This window comes from Scardinius erythrophthalmus, assembly GCF_964197995.2.
Source record: "Scardinius erythrophthalmus genome assembly, chromosome: 11".
Taxonomy (NCBI): Eukaryota; Metazoa; Chordata; class Actinopteri; order Cypriniformes; family Leuciscidae; genus Scardinius; species Scardinius erythrophthalmus.
This window is the reverse complement of record NC_138231.1, coordinates 39094736-39117639: the sequence shown is the minus strand read 5'-3', so window position 1 is coordinate 39117639 and position 22904 is coordinate 39094736. Positions and strand designations below refer to the sequence as shown.

Here is a 22904-nt window from a genome sequence, read left to right as displayed (position 1 = left end):
GGCGGCATGATTGAGCAGGCCAAGGATGTAAGTGGCATGAAGCGACCTCAGATGCTTCTGACTCCATAGGAGGAGATGGCGGGCAAGTTGCGACATGCGACGGGAGCGTAGACCACCTTGATCCTCAGAACACCCATCCCACACGGTGCAGTAGCTGTCTTCTGGGGTGGGCCAGAAGGGGCGCTAGAGCGGGATATGGGAATGGGGACTCAACCTTCACGGATGAAGGTGAGTCTCGATCTCAGCATCGAGAGATTCATGTTCCCGAAATGAGAACATGAACCATCCACAAAAGCTGCTTCAGTGTGCTGTAAGCCCAAACACTTGATGCATCTATTGTGACCGTCAGCTGGGGACAGGGAACGACCGCTTCCAGAAACGCATGGGTGGAATGGCATCTTGAAAAAGACGTAGACACACCCGTGTTACTCTTTCAGGAAATAGCGCTCTCACCAGTGCCGGAGCACACAGGGGAATGACCGCGGCAACACTGACAGGAGATGGTGCAGCCTGTACCAGTGAAGGATTCACTTTCTTCGCCCTCTAACCAACCGTCAGAACAAACAGAATGCTGTTAAAACAGCAGTTGAGAGCTCAGAAGGTTTGCGATCACCGCTGCACTCACGCTGTAAACACACCAGCACTGGGAGAGACTTCCAGAAGAAGCACCAACACACTCGCTCATTGAAAACACTCCAACACTCTTCATCGACATCGACATCCGATCGGCTCCGAAGCGAAAGACAAGTGGTGCGTGCATCCGCTTCTGTATTTATACCCGCGCTGTGGGGCGGAGCGCGAGATGCATATCTCGCACGCTAATGTGCATTGGCTCGTTTTTTCAATACTCGAAGATGACCGGCTCCTTAAGCATGATTCCAATCAGTACAGTACGTCCGACTACGTCTGAAAGGGAACAGGTATTTTTAATTGTACTAATATTTCATAATATTGCTGTTTTGACTATTTTTTTTAACAAATAAATGCAGTCTAAGCATAAGAGTCTTTGTTCAGAAACATGAAAAAAATCTTACCGACCCTAAACTTTAGTTTTTATTGCCAAAACTATCCCATTAGTTGTAGTTCTTCTGTGTGACATATAGGGTAAGTAATCATGAGTGATGACATTGATATTGTGAAGTACTGACCACAGATAAATCACAACTACAATTCACACTGGCAGGTTTGATTTGGAGAGTTTTATGAATTTTATGAATGAAAAATTACTTTATATTTTCAATATGATAGTAAAGCAAATCCATTATCCCTTAATCATTTAAACACCTACTTACTAACAAATGCAGGTGAGGTATGTAGTGTCATAAATGCATAAAATACTGCCATCCTTTTAATGCCTAGTGTCGTACCTCACCTTTTGCTTTTCATAGACTAATTACATCGCTCCACATGTCTATTCTGCTTTCAGTAGAAGGTGAAATAAAATGTTTTTTTTTTTCTCTCTCTTTATATATATATATATATATATATATATATATATATAATATATATATTTTTTTTAATAGAATGACTTCACAAAAATACATTTTAAGTTATTTACAGTGTTTTGCTCATGGATTGCCTCATCATTTGGCTACATTCAGTTTATAATATCCATGCATCCAACCAATATCAATACTTGAGTTTTATTTCGTTAAAAAACTTTAAAGAAAAAAAACAGTAGCAAGAGTAGGTATAATTAATTGTTTTTTTTGCTGAGACATAATGAACTGAATGTGCTGAAGTGGCGAGGGTTTTCCAACTGCCTTCTTTAATCATATCTGTATCTTTGTTCATCATTGCAAGAATCCTGATCATGAGCGATGGGTATGTTCACAATTTGTTGACCAACGAGTATGCATGAATGTTAATCCAAATTATGCAACACATTTTTTTTAACTTACATAATTACACCTACTGCTCCTTTTGAGCATCCCAACCACTTCACGTGTAATTAACTGATTTTTAAGTGTGCTTTAACTCATGACATAACCCTACTAATACAGTTCACAATGCTAACCCCATGTCAGAGAATCAAGGTCTCTCTCCTTTATCTCAGACTCTTCTCCCCCTTTTCATTTTTATGTTATAATTGAGAGTGTGAAAATGTTCCTGTAGCACAAAGAATATAAATGAACTTGTCAAACCTGGTAGCTAGTGGCCAAGAATTATGCAAATCCCAAAATAAAATCTACTGGCTAAGCATGTTTTGCACAGGGCCATTTGAATGCTTTATTCGCCCTCCCTTCAGCACAAAATGGCATGCCCAATATTTTATTTCATGTTTTTTTTTTTACTGCAGCATTTTGAAATGAGATTGTCACAGCATATATTTTATTAGCTCAGTGCTGTCTATCTGTTGTGCTATCATTAATGTCTACGAGAGAGTGAGTTCTGTTGGAGAACCATTGTGCAGCAGAGTTTCTATATGCAATACTTCACTATAAAGATTCCTATCGTGTCATTTATGTAATGAAATCAGTGTCTGATACACACCTGTCGTGAGGAAACAATGCCTTTAATGCCTTTTTTTGTGTTGATTATTTGTAGTTTGAGATGTGAACTGTTTCTTCTTGCATTTGGGCTCTAACACTGTCAAATTTCAGGAGTACCAATGACGAGGAAATGATCTGGAATGCTGATTCCAGAAAGAATGTGTCTTGATACATGGAATATTCCATGATTTTTCAGTCTTTTTATTCATTTTTTGGTTTCTTCTTTTTATGTATTGCTTCTTTTTCAGCCCCAAAATAGGATATTGTGCTACTTTATAATACTCTACTGTTCAAAGTTTAAAGTCAGTAAGATTTTTTTTTTGAAAGAAATGAATCAGCAAGGATGCATTAAACTGATTAAAAGACATTAAAGATCTCTATAAAATATATATATATTTAAATTAAATACTGTTCTACTGATCATTCTATTAATCTAACAATTCTGAAATTCTGGTTTCCACAAAAATAATAAGCAGCACAACTATTAGCAACATTGATAATAATAAGAAATGTTTCTTGGGCACCAAATCAGGATATTAGAATGATTTCCGAAGGATCATGTGACACTGAAGACTGGAGTAATGATGCTAAAAAATCAGCTTTGCCATCACAGGAATACATTTTAATATTTATTTTAAAATGTATTAAAATAGAAAACAGTTATTTTAAATGGTAATAATATGTACTATTGCTGTATTGTGATGCTAAAAATTCAGCTTTGCCATCACAGGAATAAATTTTAATATTTATTTTAAAATGTATTAAAATAAAAAACAGTTATTTTAAATGGTAATAATATGTATTATTGCTGTATTGTGATGCTAAAAATTCAGCCATCACAGGAATACATTTTAATATTTATTTTAAAATGTATTAAAATAGAAAACAGTTATTTTAAATGGTAATAATATGCATTATTGCTGTATTGTGATCAAATAAATGCAGCCTTGGTGAGCATAAAAGTTTTCTTTCAAAAACATCATAAAATCCCACCGACCCCAAACTTGAATGGTAGTGTATATTCATTTAACATTTATGCATCAAGATGGCTTCTTGACCTTTTTATCAACAGTCCAGAGATCTTGCCATTTTTAATAAGCTTACGGTGAACACAGTAGTCGGATTTACCAGGAAAAAAGCAACTGTTTGAAAGTTGCAGTTTCTGCTTAAATGTGGCGCTAAACTGTACGATATCTCAGTGACATACAGCAACGTACTGTTGTGTATCAACTGATATTTCAGTTAGACAGCAGGCATACAGCAACAGCTGGGAGAAGGGAACACAAGTTTCAGCTTTCCTCTTTGTCAAAGTCATTCGTTTTTGGACTGCCTGTGAGGGGTCAAACAGTCAGATTAAAAATATGATTGTCAAACATGGCAGTAATTATTATTGGTAATCATGATTAGTGAACACTATCACCAGCTGCAGACTAAAACATGAGTTTTACTTGAGGTTCTACATTATATTTAAATTTAACTAAGAGAAACATCTTTTCCCCCAATGCATTCAGAGGCTTATAAGACGGGTAAGTATATTTATTCCTCTGTTTCTTGTGGGCCGTTTTTATTTTTTCATTCTAGTTTTTTTCCACACCCTCCTCACATTTCCTCATCTACGGTACAACGACGAAATTTTGTTCTCGTTCAAACCGCTGAACGAGAAATTTCCATTTAACATCCGTCCAGCATGTTCTTCCCAGTGTTTTCTGTTTCAGTGACTCCTAACTTTATTTTAGCAGTGACCATTCTGTCCATGTCTCTGAACCTTTGCCTTGAGTGTGCTTACAGCATTTTACTCTCTTCTGTAGGCAGCACAAGGAGGTGGACATCGGACACTGCTCTACGGTCACGCTATCCTCTTTAGGCATTCCTTCAGTGGAATGGTGAGAATGCACCACACAAATTGAAGCCAGTGGGGAGAAGGATTAGGCAGCCTGTCACAGCTTACAGCTCACACACATCAACTTCATGATCAATGACTCCCAACAGTATATTGAGGGGAGATGGGGATAAGTGAAAATGCTTTAACACCACAAATGACAGGACGGCTTATGTTTAAATAGGATAATTATGTGTTTATATTGTTGATAAACATTAACTATAAAGCTTGAAGCTTATTGAACTGATCCTTCTGGAGGCATTTACCAATATTGCGTTGCTACAGTGTATGGGAACCTTATCTTTCATGCTTTATTAGTAGAATTTACACTTGTTTCTCTGTTTTCCCACAGTATCTGACATGTCTGAAGACTTCCAGGTCTCTAACAGACAAACTGTCTTTTGATGTTGGCCTAGAAGAGGATTCAATTGGTAATAACATCAGTGCTATTTTAGTATTAGTTATTTATATTTTAAATTAGTTTTTGTTTGTATTTTTATATTTTTAATTTTAGTTTGTGGTAGTTTGTCATTTCATATTGGTTTACTTCAGGTTCAGTTTAAGTAATTTTAGTACCCTAACTTAAACTTATTTTGTTTCATTTAGCTGCCAAAGTTTTTTAATCTTCAAACTTTAAGCTTAAGTTTTTTTCATCTAATGTTTTTTTTTTTTTTATGGTGTGCTTCAATGGACTCAAATATTTAATTAAAATGAAAAATCATCACATTTTTTTTTTTTATGAATCATCCCTTTCAGGGCTCTTTCTTTGACATTTGAACTGTAGGTAACAGATGCAGTGCTAGGACTACTTCCAAAAAGAGATCCAAAATTAAACTTAGATATCTTACTATTTTTGTGTGTTGTGACACCCAAAATAGAGAAACATGAATATCGGTATCAACATCTAAGTTTGCAAACACCCAAAAGATCTTATAGGCAATCTCAGTTCATCATGGTCAAAATTGATTGAATCATTGAGAGCTATGGGACATTGATGAGCTGTTTCTCTATTTACAGTACATCTGGTAAATGTCCTTTAACTGATGATTTGTTCAATCAAAGGGGAAGCTTGTTGGTGGACAATTCACCCGGCATCCAAGCAGAGGTCAGAGGGTGAGAAAGTGCGTATTGGGGATGACCTCATCTTGGTCAGTGTGTCTTCTGAGAGGTTCCTGGTGAGTACCTGCTTTGTTTGAGGTTAAAAGAGCAATGTAGCTCTTTACATACAACACCAAGTCATAGTGACCATGTCTTTCAAGCCCCACTAAAACACAATATGAAATAGTCAATGCAGTGTTTTCCAAGTCTTCTGAAGTCATGATAGCTTTGTGTCAGCAACAGACAGAAATATTATGCCATTTTACAAAGTCTTGATTTTGTTTTTGGGGGTCTACTAAAATAGGTTCAGAAACAGTGCTTACATACTGATATAGATAATAATCCCTATACTTTGTGCTTTGTAACTTTACAGACCTTTTTCATGCTCAAAGGGCAACATTACACACTAAAGAAATTTTAAAATGTAAAAAAGCATAATAGGCCCTCTTTAAAAAATGGTGTGTTCATTTTTAACGTTACAAAAAAAATTACGAACTGCCAGTGTATGAACAATTTTGAGTGATCTATTCTATTGAGGGGTGGTTGATTATGATTTCACTTTTTTAACTTTAGTTAGTGTGTAATGTTGTTGTTTGAGCATAAACAACATCTGCAAAGTTCAAAGCAAAGGAAGATATTTGCTTTTAAAGAAATCGTTTTTTTAAGGACTACAACACGACATTCCTCCCAGGTTAGTGACATCACCAACCCTAAAATGTACATGAACCCCTCCCCCGGGAACGCGATTTATTGATTATAATGACAGAATATGCTAATCAATGACTAGAAGATAACTACACATAAGATACCTAAATTCATCCACTAACCGTTCAGAAATGTCCTGTTGCATTCTACATGTTGCCACTTCTTGAGTCTCTCCATCATTGTCTGGTTTGAACATAAACATTGACATTTTCAGTGCATGTCTGTGTGAGGTAAAAGGACACAAGCTGTTGAAGCTCCGCCCCCTGTGTTGAGAGCAGCAGCTCATTTGCATTTAAAGGGACAGACACAAAAACGTTGCGTTTTTGCTCACCCTCAAAAAGGGACAATTTTAACATGCTACAGTATATAAATATATCTGTGGGGTATTTTGAGCTAAAACTTCATATACACACTCTGGGGACATCAAAGACTTATTTTACATCTTGTGAAAAGGGCATTATACCACCTCTTTAATGGACTCAGGCACCCAGAGTCATTGTTTAAAATTTCCCAGATAAACTTTTAACTTTAAGCAATGCAATAATGTAGTACATAGACTGATCTGCAGTAAAAAAAGAAGAAGAAAAAGTTCTTCTATAATTTCTCATTATAATTTCATTTGTGTCTGGTAAGATGACAGTTAATATACCTCTTTCATGCAGAGGGAGCCCATCAGTTTTAATCAAGTAAGTTGTCATGGTGACGTGCTCAGCCTGCCAACAGAGCACTGATGCACTGACTTCCCCTAGATGTACCGGAGGAGAATGGATGCACTGAGAGAGAGAAAGAGGTTTTACCCCAGTTTGTCCTGTTTCAGGCTTATTGGATTATATCTGACCTGCAGAGTGCAAATTATTTTGGAGGGTGTGAAACCCCTAATAAAAGTATTAACCCCAAAAAGAATGTCAAAATTGGTGATCTTACGAAATACACTATCGTTTACAAGAGGGCATAAGTCTGGGTTTGGTAAGATTTTTAAAATGTTTTTTAAAGAAGTCTCTTATGCTCACCAAGTCTTCATTTATTTGATCAGAAATACAGTAAAACAGTAATATTGTGAAATATTATTTCAATTAAAATTATTTTCTATTTTTAATTATTTTAATAGTTTTTAAAATGTAATTTATTTGTGGTGTTTTATCCTAAAATCATGAACTGGTAGCCAGTGTACACTGTAAAAAATTTGCTGTAGTTTTGCAGCTGTTTGCCAGTAACTTACTGTAGATTTAAATTTATGTTATTTACTGGCAACAGTTTGTTCAAAGTTAAATGAACATTAAACATTAACAAGTCTTTGTCTTTAAAGAATAAAATTATAAAATAACAATCTAATGCAAAGCATTCTGGGAACCAGAAATCTTCATCAACCTTTTTCTGTTTTTTTTCCTTCAGATTTTGGTTCCCAGAATGCTTTGCATGAGGATGTTATTTTAGTTTTATTCTGTAAAGATAAAGACTTGTTAATGTTTAATGTTCATTTAATTTTGAACAAATTGTTGCCAGTAAATAACATAAATTTAAATCTACAGTAAGTTACTGGCAAGTAGCTGCCAGTAATACTGTAATTTCTACAGATTTTTCTAACAGTGTACGGGATATATGATCCCTCTTTCTTGTGTTTGTCAACAACCTTGCTAGCACATTTTTTACCCGCTGAAGACGTGACAGCGAGGACTGACTTACACCCAGGTACAAAACATTGCTGTAATAAAGACGTGAAGAAATAAAAGCATGGGTTACTTTCTCCAGATCACTGAAAGTTAAGACAGATTTAAGTTTAGCAATATTTTGCAGTTAAAAACTGAATTGATTTGTTTGTCAAGCTTTAACTCTGTGTCAAAAATAAATCCCATATTCTTGCCATAAGTATGCAGATTGGATGATAGAGGACCTAGACTCGTTGCTATATTATTTGCATAGCTACTAGGCCCAAATATAATAATTTCTGTCTTTTTCTCATTTAACTGGAAAAAGTTATTATTCATCCAGCATTTTACATAGAGATTTAGACATTCAGAAAGTGATTTCATGGATGTATCATCTACAGACTTCATAGGCAAATACATCTGGGTGTCATCAGCATTAAAATTATATGAAGTACTATATTTAAAAAAAAAATAGAATCAAGAGGAAGCATATGAAATGAAAATAACACTGGTCCCAAAATGAAACCTTAGGGACCCCAAGGTAAGAGAAGCTATAGATGATGAGAAATTTACAATTTTAACAGAATAGGTTATATTTTGAAGATAAGAGGCAAACTAACTCAGGGCAGTTCCTTGGATGCCCACATGCTGCCTTAGATGTTCAATAAGGATAGAATGGTCAACCGTGTCAAATGCTGTGCTAAGATCCAGCAAAACAACACTGCTACCAGTCAGTTTTCAATAAAATGTCATTATGTACTCTAAGAATAGCTGATTCTGTGCTATGACCTGATCTAAAACCAGATTAAAATGTATCAAAAACATAATTTTCTTGTTAAAAATGAAGTTGAAAAAAGTATACCTATTACATGAGACCAGAAATATTTCACCTCTGAAAGTCATTATTATAATTAAGGCACTGCTCACATTTTTGATCAGGTCAGTTGCATTGTTTTTGTTCCAGCTATGAATGAACTAAAAGTCCCTTGGAAGGGGTTGGGGAGCTGCTCATGCAGAGAGCTCATGTTCTGGGAAAGGCAATCCTGTTTGTATTTTTCTTGACAGTAATCTTTTAAAAACAGATTTGTAACTCAGATGCTGACAACACAGACAGGCTGGCAGCATCAAGGCCACATGGCAGTATCTCTTTTCCTGTTCCCTTTCGATATATCTCTTTCTCTCTGTCTCCCTTGCTCTCCCTTCCTTTCTCTTTTTTTCCGATTCTGCAAGCACAAACATGCATGCATAGTTAGTTTAGTAAAACACTTGTCTCTTTCTCTCTTTTGCAGCACCTCTCTATCTCCAATGGAAGTATTCAAGTGGATGCTTCTTTCATGCAAACACTGTGGAATGTTCAGCCTACCTGCTCCAGAAGCAACGTGGCAGTGGGTGAGTTAAGTTAATGCTGTGTGCTTTCAAAAATCAAAATCTATTACTTTTGTCTAGCTTTACTAGTTATTAAAGCACAGTTGATGTTAGGAATTGTCTCTCTGTTCCCTTGTCTCTGTAGGATTTCTTCTGGGTGGGCAAGTGATGCGCTTGTTCCATGGGCACGACGAGAGTCTCACTATACCAGGATCCGAACAAAGTGAAGCACAACAGAGGTATCCATCCATCCATCCATCCATTGTTCTGTCTGTCTGTCTATCATTGTCTATCTACAAAAACATATAGACAATTTCAGAAATTGGCAAAATAGAAAATATCCATCCATCGATCTGAGAAAATATGTCTACTAATCTCTTTATTTCCTATAGAGTGGTGAACTATGAGACTGGTAAAGGAGGGTCCAAGGCCAGGTCTTTATGGAGATTGGAGCCTCTTCGGATAAGGTCAAATCAAATACACACTTTCTTACCTGCTTGTGTACACACACAAACACACACACACACACACACACACACACACACGCACACACGCACGCACGCACGCACGCACACACACACGCACACACACACACACACACACACACACACACACACACATGTCTGGTTCACTATCTTTGTGGGGACTCTCCATAGACGTAATGGTTTTTATACCGTACAAACTGTATATTCTGTCCCCTTACACTAACCCTACCCCTAAACCTACCCATCACAGGAAACATTCTGCATTTTTACTTTCTCAAAACAACTCATCCTGTGTGATTTATAAGCCTTTTGAAAAGTGGGGACCGCTGGCTGGTCTCAGGAGATCTCAGGTTTTACTATTCTTATGGGGACATTTGGTCCCCACAATGTAATATAAACAAGGGCACACACACACACACACACACACACACACACACACACACACACACACACACACACACACACACACACAGTCTGGTTCACTATCTTTGTGGGGACTCTCCATAGGTGTAATGGTTTTTATACTGTATAAACTGTATTTTTTTTATTCCCTAACCCAAACCCTACCCACAGAAATCACAGAAAACTTTCTGCATTTTTACATTTTCAAAAAGATATAATTTAGTATGTTTATTAACCCATTTCCCTCGTGGGGACCGCTGGCTGGTCTATCCTTGTGTCTATCCTTTACTATCAATTGTATTAATGTATTATTATGTACTATCATTTGGTCCCCACAAAGTAATATAAACCTGTACACACACACACACACACGCACACAGACACACACACACATGCACACACGCACACAAACACACACACAAATCCTTTGGGTTGAAACTGCAGTAAATTTTTTATGCCCCAGACTGGTTTCTCCTCCTCTGTCTTTTCCAATTATGCCCAAAAGGGTAGTTCAAAGTCAGGTCAGTGAGCAGTGTATGTAATCCATGACTTAGAAAATCGAAAGGTTTCCTAATCTTCTGCAAAGTCTTATGGATTGATTAAGCATTAAAATTGTTTGCGTCTCATATTTGAAGATGAAAAGATGCATACTCACCGAGTAGTCTTTTTTCTTGAATTATAGCTGGAGTGGGAGCCACATCAGATGGGGTCAACCCTTCCGCCTGCGCCATCTCTCCACCGGTCACTACCTGGGCCAGACAGAGGAACATGGCCTGATACTGATAGACAGAGAGAAGTCTGACACCACTGCAACTGCCTTCTGTTTCCGGGCAAGCAAGGTTTGAACCATATATTTTAACCCTGATTTTAGCTTTCAATTTTTGTTTGTGCAACTTTATGCCACAAATGTAGTCAATTGAGCCAGTAACATTCCTTATATTTAATAGAAAATAAAATAAATGAGATGAATCATTGACTTTCAGAGCTAGACAGCTTCAGCTATTGGACAAACTGACTTTATTAGATTGTAGCCCTGCTAGTCAGTGCTCAGACTCTGTAATTGCTACATCTGTTTCCCAATTACTAATCCTCAATGCATTATTACTGTATATTGGTGTTGCATTAGCCTTGCTCTGCTGTAACAAGCAGAGAGGTCATAAAACAAGCTGCTCTACTTTTATCTCAATAAAGCTTACACATGACCACATGACATTGAGTTGGCACAGTAATGGCAATGGCACAGACTTTTGCAATTTGTCTTTCTCTTCTCAGGAAAAGATTGACTCTGGCCCAAAGCGTGATATTGATGGTATGGGGGTTGCAGAGATCAAATATGGTGATTCGTTCTGCTTCATCATGCATGTGTCCACGGGCCTGTGGCTGTCCTACCAAGCGCCTGATGCAAAATCTTCTCGCCTGGGACCGCTGAAGAGAAGGGTGAGAGATAGTAGGGCTGTTTTCGACTAAGGATTTTCATAGTCGAATCTGATTCGTTAGATTTTGCCGTAGTCGACTGATAGTCGAACCTTTTTATTTATTTATTTATTTTTTTTGATAGCAGCTAGATTTTTTCCATTTCAAACAAAAGAGCTAAAAAACACATATATATCACACATATATCATAACATTTCATAAACATGAGGAGCAATATGAGAGAGAAATTTGGTGATGGTTGTTTAGGTACATTAAACCACGTAAAGCTTTTTCACGCCCATGAGAACCGCGTGGAGTCAACTCACAGCCGCTCCGCTGCCCTGCTGAAAATGTGAAGCAGAAACGCTTAATATCAGATAACGTCCATAATAATTGGACTCTGGGTTCGATTTTTTGACCATTTTCAGTGGTTATGAGGAGCAATATGAGAGGGAAATTTGGTAATCGTTGTTTAGGTACATTAAACAACGTAAAGCTTTTTAACGCACATGAGAACCGTGTGGAGTCAGCTTTTTAACGCACATGAGAACCGTGTGGAGTCAACTCACAGCCGCTCCGCAGCCCTGCTGAAAATGTGAAGCAGAAACGCTTAATATCAGATAACGTCCATAATAATTGGACTCTAGGTTCAATTTTTTTTATCATTTTAAGTGGTTATGTGGAGCAACATGAGAGGGGAATTTGGTAATCATTGTTTAGGTACATTAAACCATGTAAAGCTTTTAAACGCACATGAGAACCGTGTGGAGTCAACTCACAGCCGCTCCGCAGCCCTGCTGAAAATGTGAAGCAGATTTTTGAATACATTTTTATTTATTTACATTAGTAAGCTACAGGACATCGTCTTTTAAAACATGACCTGAAAAAATAAAATAAAAATGGTACCCAGCCCTTCTGAAAATGCGAATGCGTCTCTGTCCCCAGCACATTTCAAACCAAACTGACGCCCATGTATTCGACTATGAGGTTCATAGTCGAATCAGACTTCTCCGAATCGAATCGTCGAATCCTCGACTATTAGAAGTCAGCCCTAAGAGATAGTGTCCTTGTGCTTTTTTGTCCTAAGAGGCTGAAACTATCACCTAGCTCCCTCTCCAGGTCACACGTACATGATTACAACGACTTTGAATGACACACACACATCTTTCATGACATCATGTGCCGTAAGTAATGATCCCATTAAAGATTATGGGGCTCACATTATGGTCTAATGTTGGCTCAAGCTTAACCGCAGTGGCTTCTGTGAAGAGTGTAGGATATACGAGGCCGTGGTTTAAATGTGATAATGAGGTAGGCATGGTGACAGTGTGTTTTTGGGGAAGTGGTCGGGATTACACGTTCACATGGACTGCACATCTTTCCAGCCTTATGGTATGCAGCTTAACTCTGGGCTAAAGGCCAGAAAAAGCATGCCACTTTTACGCACAGTCCAGGCAGCCAAAGTCGCAACTTTGGTGACACTTGATTTGATTTTCACTTCGAAAATAATAAACCAATATTGATTTTTTAGCTTATGAAGTCTGCTGGACGGACTCTGACTTTCCTGTGAGGAGGAGGTGCCAAGCTGAATAGATTTCATAGCCCATAGATTTGTAATGGCCACTGAAATTACTACAGTAAGTGACCTGAATCTAAGCACTAATGTTGACATTAAAAAGTGGCTTCATGAGCATCCTGTCCAAATGCTAGATTAGAAAAGTACTGATAAATACAGTATGACCACAGACTCTGACACCGTGTCATAACCTGACGCGATGCGATAAGATTTCAGCGAAAAATAATTTGACTGTCCACACCAGATGCGACGCAACTATGGGACGCGATGTAGTCTATCAAAATTCAAATTCAGCCAATCTGAAGAGCGCGTTGACGGGCTCTCTCGGCAAGCTCCCAGCACTCTGATTGAAATGGTTAAGTACATAATCAAATTCATGAATATTAACACTATTAAAAATACATACTGAGTTACTGAAACAATTGTTGTCACAGAATACACTTGTCTGTTAACAATGAGTTGACAGTTTGAACGTTCTTGTTCACTTTTATTTATTTTGAAGATCTGAGGTGAATTGTTGCTTTCAGTATAAAAGACACACAAAATGATACTCAAACTCACACAGACGCTTTTAACATTAAATAAAGCACATAAACAGTAGCCTACCTGAGATTATCATACTTTCTGTTCTCCGCGACGTCGAATAGGAACCTTTTCTAGTGTTTTGTACAAAACTCTGAGGCCACATTTAAAACCTGGGACTCAGAATTAAATTTAAACCTGAAAATGAGCAAAATTGCAACTTTAAAAAAATTAGCATTATTTCAGATTCTGCACTATTTCTTGGTACAGATGGTCAGATGTTCATTATTAAGCAAAAATGACAAATACTAATACACTCTGAAATTCAACATTTTTCAGAAAATTCTAATTGTTATACTGGTAATATAATTTGTGATGAAAATGGAAAAAAAAGAAAGAAATTTTGTCTTCATTTACTTTCCCTCATGTCGTTACAAACCTTTAGAACCTTTCCAAAAGAGACCCAGTTGAGAACAGAGAACAAACCTCATTGGTTCTTGTGGAAGCTCAAACGTGCTGTGTAACACATGAGAATTAACCTCATTGGTTCTCACACGTCAAGCACGTTTACCACAACTGATGTGTGAAAGCCTAAATTCAATCTGTTTGTCATATAAAACGATTATGTCTCTTCAGAAAATACAGACTAAATATCTAAATATCAGTTTTATGATCTGTTAATGAACTATTTGAAGCATCAAATTAGTAGTTATGTAGACTGTAAATGGAAGGACAGAGATCTCCTTTAGATTTCATGATTAAAATATCTTCATTTGTGTTCCGAAGATGAACATCTTGAGGGAACATGAGGGTGAGTAAATTATGACAGAATTTTTGGGTGAACTAACCCTTTAAATAAAAAAATGCGAAACTTTTGAACCTTGAATATCTGAACTGGTTCGTCAGCTGTTTTACTCTTCAGTCAATGCTAATGTACATTTACGATGTGTACAGGCTGTCCTGTCTCTTGAGGGCCATATGGATGACGGGCTGACTCTGCAGCTCTGCCAGCACGAGGAGTCCAGGGCGGCTCGCATCATTCGTAATACCACCCACCTCTTCACTCAGTTCATCAGGTACAAGACTCTAACTCACAGAGCTCAAATGCTCAAATAGTACAATAGACCTCTCATAACTGAGTGCAATGTACCATGAGACTAGTTATTAAATTCCTAATGTTTTAATATTAAAATATAAAAAAATATGAAATAATAATTTAAATAGTATTGATAATTGTATTATTCTGGTCTTAGGGGTCTGGATGGTTTGAATGGAGAAAAGGCTACAGAGGTGACTCTGCCTGTGTGTGAAGTGCTGCAGACCCTCAACGACCTCATTGTGTACTTCCAGCAGCCAGACTCTGAGCTCGAACATGAGGAGAAACAGAGGCAGCTTCGATCTCTCATTAAGCGCCAAGATCTCTTCAAAGAGGAGGTTGAATACAACTCACACATGCCTTATTAGATTCAGGATCATACAATGTACAGGCTGACACTTATTCTGATTATTTTAGGGAATGCTAACCTTGGTCTCAAACTGCATCGATCGGCTAAACGTGTACAACAGTGCCGCTGAGTTCGAGGAGCTAGCTGGCGAGGAGGCCGGAGAGGCATGGAAGGACATTCTCAACCTCCTCTATGAGCTTCTGGGTAAGAAGAATTCAATCACATTCCCAAAGCCTTCAGCTGTTCACGGAAGGTGATGATGGAGAGACATGACAGTTATTAGAGGCAGTTAAATAGCAATTCTATTCTCTTTTATCACCTTGTTGTTGACTCTCAGCCTGATTTATGGAGGGCAAACATACAGTTAGAGAAGAAGGACCTTGTTCAAGATATTAAAAGTTGAGATCGAAGCAAAATTGCTTCAGAAATCTATTGAGACCATTTTATTTCTGCTACTTTTTCAATATTTTTGTAGATCCTGAAGCATTTGAATACTACTTTTATTAGTAGTAATAAAAGTGTGCTGCAGGGATTATATATTTTTGTAGGCCAACCCAAAAGTTTTCCCCTTGATAAAAAACTGACTTTTAGATTATTGCAGAAAAGAAGCTCTATGATCAACAAAAGCTGAATTTGATAATCTTCACAATTTAACACAAATGAAGTTTTTTATTTCAAAGTGTTTTTATTTTCAAGCCTAAATACAATCGGCTGAGGTAAAAAGCTAAAATAAGGCTATAATAAAATAAGTCACTACCAGTGTTGGGGAAAATTACTTTTAGAAGTAATTCATTACAACATTGCAAGTTTTGGTCATCAAGATAATCTTCACAAATTAACAAAACTTTCATGATTTCTTTTTTTTTTTTGTTGGGGAAAGTAATGAATTACCCCCTTAAAAAATAACTAATTATGTTATTAATTATGGAAAGCAATGTGTTACATTACTTATGCATTACTTTTTCTCACCTTAGCTGGCTTTGGCTCTTTCTGTCTTTTTCAGACCAATATAGCATTATGCTGCTTTATATTATTCTGCTTTTTAATTACAAGTTCTATTTTTTACAAGTGTAAAGGCAATTTAGCTGCATTACTTAATTGAAAATACAACTCAGATATTTTGTTTAACTTTAAAAATAATGTGTTACTTTACTCATTACTTGAAAAAAAGTAATCTGATTATGTAACATGTGCTATTTGTATCTCGTTATCCCCAACACTGGTCATCACTAACTAAGTTTTTGACGACTTTTTATTTAAAATCTACAAATTGGAAAATTTTATTTATAATAGTTTGCAAGAGCACAAGTGTAAACACAATGTAAAGCAGACTATATTGAGTAAATATGGTCAGGCATTTAAACAAAAACTCATTTAATTTTGGGACTATGAAACCGGAAGTCCAAAAATGCGAATTTATTTAGGAGTTATGGTACTCTTTCTTGCAGCACTCTAAAGAACAGTATCTTTAGCAAATGATTTTTGTTTTAAATTTTGACATCACATCAGCATCCAGTGAGCGTAAACACTCTCCTCAGTTCACCTTGACTGGCTTGGCATTTATCAGAGCCCCCATCAAGGCTCGCTCCAAATTTTGCTCGCTCCAGTCGCTGAGGTCACCCTTGAGAGGGGCCGTGCTGAGTCTGTCTGGCGAACAGTAGCGTGATACATTATGCTAGTGACAACAGCCAGTTTTTAAAGGCTCCATATGGATGCATTTGCTGCCACAGGAAGCAGCTCTTTTCAGGGGGTTAGCGCTTCAAAACAGCCTAGACAATTTCTCAGCAAAGTGCCTTTAGCTCTGGGGTTGAGTTTGATTGATTGCTCTGAGAAAAATGTCTAGGTTAGATTTCTCCTATTTAGTATTTTACACTAGGGGTTGCACGACTACTGATTTCTACTAGTCGATTTCTTATCAAAACAATACTCGAGTTACTCGACTACTCGTCGTTTATGCTACTGTATATGAAAAGACATGAAATAGCTAGATCTTATCAATAAACATTTATTAATTCATAGCCTAATGCAACAATTACATAAGTAAATTCTCAAAACATTATAATTATGACATTTCATTTTTAAATTTTCATGTAACAGTCTAAAGCCAAATAAATAGCCGTTCTTGCCTTTCATTTCAGACGTCTGCTTCTATGGGGCCGTTCACATATCGCGTCTTTTCCGCGCTCAAGGTCGTTATTTCAAATGTAGGCGCGCGGCGAGCGCGCTCATAATGAAAGCAACGGACCTGGTGCGCTAGTTTGTCCAGGCGGGTTTTTCCTTCTCATCTCCAGAAATATATCTAGTAGTAAAGCTAATGCAAGGGCTAGAAATAAATGAATCCTTTGCTGAATGATACTTCTTCGTCGTCATCATGTAGAGCGCAGTTTGGTTGCATAGCAACGACAGACGCCACGGGAGCGCAAGCGCTTGTAGGAGACAGCGGCACGGCCGCGCGCGCTTTCCACACGTTTTTAGAAGCAATATGTGAACGGCCTCTTGCAGAGTTGGCCAAATTACAATATTTTTGTCATCCTTGATGAAATTCTTCCACACATCTGACGCGTGGTGTCTGTTGGTGACGTTCGCCATTTTTAATTCATTTATGTTTAATGGACGCTCGAGTAATCGATTGTTTCCGACAGCGTCGACTAGTGGTTGAAGTAGTCGATCTATCGACTACTCGACTAGTCTATGCAAGCCCTATTTTACACACACACACACACACACACACACACACACACACACACACACACACACACACACACACACACACACCAGAAGGTGCATTCATTTTAGAATATGACCATTTAGGTGGGAAACCTTGTGTGAAGGATAGTGAAAGGGATTGTAGTCTGAGGTATGTAGGAAAATCAGTGTAACTTTGAGCTTATTGCCATTGATTTTTGTCCATTAGCCGCTCTGATTCGAGGCAACAGAACCAACTGCACACAGTTCTCTCGCAAGCTGGATTGGCTAGTCAGCAAGCTAGAGCGATTGGAGTCCTCATCAGGTAAATACCGCTATATGTCAAATTAGACACATTCATTAGCACTGATTATAGAGGGGTTATACATTATCCAGTCTGTCTTACGTAGCCATAAACTGAGTGCTCCACCATCAGCATCTGCACATATGTCAATGGTTTTAGCTTTAGCTTCATGTCACTGAAGTATTACATGGGATTAATAGCATCATGTGGACAATTGTAGTAATTTGCTTATACAACTCTCTGCTATCTGATTATGTAATGCATTGATCATTTCTTGTGTTTACTGCATTGCAATATTAATAAAGCAATTCTATACAGGCATTTTAGAGGTGCTTCATTGTGTCCTAATCGAGAGTCCAGAATCTCTGAACATCATCCAGAAGGCCCACATCAAATCCATTATTTCTCTGCTGTACAAGCATGGGCGCAACCACAAGGTCAGCATTTGCTATTTCTACAAGCACACACACACATACACAGATTATGTATAGTAGAGTATGGAATATAAAGGATGTTGCTGACCATCCAAAGTCTTTAGATGGAAACTAAGACCTGCAGTCCTGAATAGTATAAATATTATATGAAGAGCTGAAAATGCAGTTTCATAGATAAATCCTTCAGATTTAGTGTGAATCTGTACATTTCTATATTATGGGGGAGACATACAATTCGGTTTAGAAGTTTGCGGTCGGCAAGATTTGAAATGTTTTTGAAAAAAAGTCTCTTATGCTCACCACAGCTGCATTTAGTTGATGAAAAAGATACAGTAAAAACAGTTTTGCTGTTTTTTTTTTACTCCAGTCTTCAGTGTCACAATCTTCTAATATGCTGATTTGTTGCTCAAGAAACATTTCTTATTATATCAATGTTCAAAACAGTTGTGCTGCTTAATATTTTTGTGGAAATCGTGCTAAGTTTTTGTTAGAATTCTTTAATAAATATACAATTCTAAAGAACAGCATTTATTTGAAATACATTTTTTTGTAACATTATAACTGCCTTTAATGTCTTTTAAAAAGAAAAAAGAATCTTCCTGACCCCAGTTGTTGAACAGCAGAGTAAAAAAATTGCTTAAACGTCACAAGGTGCAATGAGAGGTGCAAACATCCAGACATTTTAACAAGGGGCAGGTGTTTCTGCTAGCTTAGACCCGTGCTACTTGACTTGAGAATTCCTCTGTCTTATAAAATGTAGGTCATGTAAACTCGTAAATACATTCTAGGAGCTGCACAGCATGTTACGCTAGCAAACCCTCTCAAGTATGCACTTGAGAATATGTAAGCACAAGACTATAAAGTTGTACATAGGGAAAATGTGCAGTATAAAATGTGTTTAAAGCAATAAAACTACAGCATTGTTAAATTGTATCCCACACTCCTTTTCAGATTCTAGATGTTCTCTGTTCCCTGTGTGTCTGCAATGGTGTGGCTGTGAGAGCCAATCAGAATTTCATCTGTGATCACCTGCTTCCCAAGAGAGACCTGCTGCTCCAGACACGTCTGGTCAATGATGTCCAAAGGTAGACAAACCACTCACCCACCCCCATACACACAAATGTGAAAAACGTTTCTTATTCAGAAGTTATTTAATTTAATTTATTCCTGTGATTCTTAAAGCAGCCGATACTCCAGTCTTCAGTGTCACATGATCCTTCAAAAATCATTCTAATATCCTGATCTACCACTCAAGAAACACTTCTTATTATTATCAATGTTGAAAACAAGTGCGCTGCTTAATATTTGTGTGAAAACTATGAGACATTTTTTTCCAGGATTCTTTGTATAATAGAATGGAAAAAAAAACAAAAAAAAAACAGCATTTATTTGTAATAGAAATCATTTGTAACAATGTAAAAGGCTTTACTGTCACTTTTGATCAATATTTTGATCAATAATGTGTGCTTGCTAAATAAAAGTATTGATTTCTTTAAAAAAATGTATGCCAAAAACTTTAAACAAGATTTATTTGAGAAGCAAATTTGCATAAGAAAATAAGACGTGTTTTTCACATCTTGTGTCAGATTTTCTATTTAAATTAAAATGTAAGATTAAAATTGTATTTAAATTACTTTTACTGTTTTTGCTCCATTCTTGTTTTAAGCATGAACCACTTTTTTAGATTTATGAATAAAACAAGAAAAAAAGTGTTTGTCGACAGAGTACATTTACTAGACCACAAGACAAAAAAATACTAATTTAGACAATTATATATTTTTTGTGAAGCTAACAGTCATTGTCAACACTCAAACATCCTCTATGGAGTTATTTGTTAATGGAATATTTGTTAATAATTGATGTATTTTTTTTTCTCCTATAATTCCAATGCGATCTCTTTTTATACAGTATGAGACCCAACATCTTCCTGGGCATTAATGAGGGCTCTGCGCAGTATAAGAAATGGTACTTTGAGCTGATCATCGATCAAGTAGACCACTATGTAACCAGTGAGCCCACCCACCTTCGAGTTGGCTGGGCCACCACTAAAGGCTATGCCCCCTATCCTGGGGGTGGAGAGGGTTGGGGAGGAAATGGTGCGGGTGACGATCTTTACTCCTACAGTTTTGATGGACTTCATCTGTGGTCAGGTATGTTTTACCCATGTTCCTCACTAGCTAATCTAATATGACATTATGAAAAACGCCTCGGTTACGACTGTAACCTCGGTTCCCTGAAGAGGGAACGAGCGTTGCGTCGAGTTTGACGCTATGGGAACGCTTTGCGTGATGATGTCTTGAAGCACATGTAAAATCAGTCCAATGGCGTGGCGGAGCGTCAGATGCGGGTGACGTCACGTACCAGGAAACTATAAAGCCTGCTTGAAAACAGAGAGCGACAGCTTCGTAAAAAGTCTGAAGTAGCCGCTGACAGGCATGAAGGAGATATGGCAAGGTGACGCAACGCTCGTTCCCTCTTCAGGGAACCGAGGTTACAGTCGTAACCGAGGCGTTCCCTTTCAAGGGAACTCGCGTTGCGTCGAGTTTGACGCTATGGGAACGTCTATACCAACGCCACCATAGCTACGAATGTCTGTCCTGTGTGAAATCAAGTGAGCAGCACTAGGAAGACAGAACATGAGACCCTGGAGTAGAGTCCAAATCCAGAGAGTAGAACCTGACGAATGTGTGCGGTGAGGACCAGCCTGCCGCATCACAAACGTCCTGTAAGGAAACTCCTGATATAAGGGCCTTGGAGGCCGCCATACTCCTAGTAGAGTGCGACCGGACAGCCATAGGAGAAGGCTGTCCGGCTGCTTCATAAGCAAGCGAAATGGCCTAACCACCCACTTGCTCATCCTTTGCTTAGACACTGGATATCCCTTGTTAGGGGACCCGAAACACCCAAATAATTGGTAGTTTTAAGCCACAGGGCAGCTCTGTGGACATAGCGTCTAACGCCCGAACTGGGCAAAGCAAATAGTTCTTTCCTGGTCCGTGAAAAGGAAGAGGACAGAAGGCCTGCAGAAAATAGTTAGAAGGAACAGAGCTTTCAGTGTCAAGAACTTCTCTGGAGCCTCCTCAATAGGCTCAAAAGGGGCCAGGGAAAGGCCTTGCAGCGCAAAGGACAAACCCCATGGAGGGACCCTAGAGCAAACTGCAGGCCTCAGCCTCAAGTGCCACGAAGGAAACGAGATACCAAGGGGTCTTTCCCCACAGAGATTCCACCCAAAAGCATGTGGTAAGCACCTATGGCCGCCACATAAACCTTTAAAGTGGACGGGGTTTAGACCTGCAGTGAACCGTTCTTGCAGGAACTCCAGCACTGTACCAAGTGGGCAGTTAACTGGGTCCAACCGACAGTCACTACACCAAGAAGTGAATAGTCTCCACTTCAGGGCATAAAGTTTCCTCGTGGAGGGAGCTCTGGACTGTAGAATGGTCTCAACAACCTCAGTTGAGAGACCTGACACTATGCGCTGGGCCCCCTCAGAGGCCAAGCCCACAGGTTCCACAGTTCTGGTCGGGGGTGAAATATCGAGCCCTCCGCTTGGGACAGAAGATCCCTCCTGACGGGTAGCTCCAGGGGAGGCCCGTCGAGGAGAGACACGAGGTCGGGAAACCATACTCTGCCCGGCCAGTGCGGGGCTATCAGAAGCAGGCAAACCCGGTCCCTGCGAACTCTTTCCAGAACTCCCGGGAGCAGAGCAACTGGGGGAAAAGCGTACAGACGTAGCCTCGGCCACGTCTGCACCATAGCATCCAGTCCCAGAGGAGCTGGATGCGTGAGGGAGAACCAAAGTGGACAGTGAGACGTCTCTCGAGACGCAAACAGATCCACTTGTGCTTGCCAAACTCCCTCCATATCAGCTCCACCACCTCGGGGTGGAGCCTCCATTCCCCGGGCCTCAGCCCCTGTCTCGACAGAGTGGCTGCTCCTATATTCTGGACCCCGGGGATGTACGCTGCCCTGAGAGACAGCAGCTTTCCCTGGGACCACAAGAGGATATGGCGTGCCAAGTTGCATAACGGGCGCGAGCGCAAACCCCCTTGGTGGTTGATATAGGCGACTACCGACGTGTTGTCCGTATGTACTACACATGGTGTCCCCTGATACCTGTGATAAAGCTCCTCAGAGCCCGGAAGACAGCTAACATCTCTAGGCTATAGAATGCCAGGAACGATGATGGTCTTCCCACAGACCTTGAGATGAGCGACCCTCAGGATCGCTCCCCAACCCGTGAGGGAAGCATCCGTCGTTAGCAGTTTGCGACGACAAGGAGCTCCCAGCACTGGGCCCTGGGACAGGAACCAAGGTTTCTTCCACATAACCAAGGCACGTAGGCATCACCGCGTGACCTTGATTGTGCGAAATGGGTTGCCCCTCGGGGAAAAACCCTCTGGTCCTGAGCCACCACTGCAGGGGCCTCATGTACAGCAGTCCAAAAGGTATC

The 22904-nt window shown here is 38.8% G+C and overlaps 1 protein-coding gene across 4 annotated transcripts in view; it reads left to right on the top strand.

The window, feature by feature from the left end:
* Positions 1–22904, top strand: part of ryr3 (ryanodine receptor 3) — a 92661-nt gene that overhangs the window by 17818 nt on the left and 51939 nt on the right. For 2 of the 4 annotated variants that reach the window (XM_081377715.1, XM_081377714.1), the window contains exons 4-19: positions 1804–1824; positions 4301–4375; positions 4724–4802; positions 5434–5546; positions 9110–9209; positions 9331–9424; positions 9578–9652; positions 10755–10911; positions 11345–11509; positions 14538–14659; positions 14837–15017; positions 15097–15232; positions 17943–18038; positions 18336–18454; positions 19403–19536; positions 20360–20601. In XM_081377715.1, the coding sequence (XP_081233841.1) occupies positions 1804–1824; positions 4301–4375; positions 4724–4802; positions 5434–5546; positions 9110–9209; positions 9331–9424; positions 9578–9652; positions 10755–10911; positions 11345–11509; positions 14538–14659; positions 14837–15017; positions 15097–15232; positions 17943–18038; positions 18336–18454; positions 19403–19536; positions 20360–20601 (1909 nt within the window). The remainder of the gene's footprint in view (positions 1–1803; positions 1825–4300; positions 4376–4723; positions 4803–5433; positions 5547–9109; positions 9210–9330; positions 9425–9577; positions 9653–10754; positions 10912–11344; positions 11510–14537; positions 14660–14836; positions 15018–15096; positions 15233–17942; positions 18039–18335; positions 18455–19402; positions 19537–20359; positions 20602–22904) is intronic. The other 2 variants (XM_081377716.1, XM_081377717.1) reach the window with 1 other exon arrangement.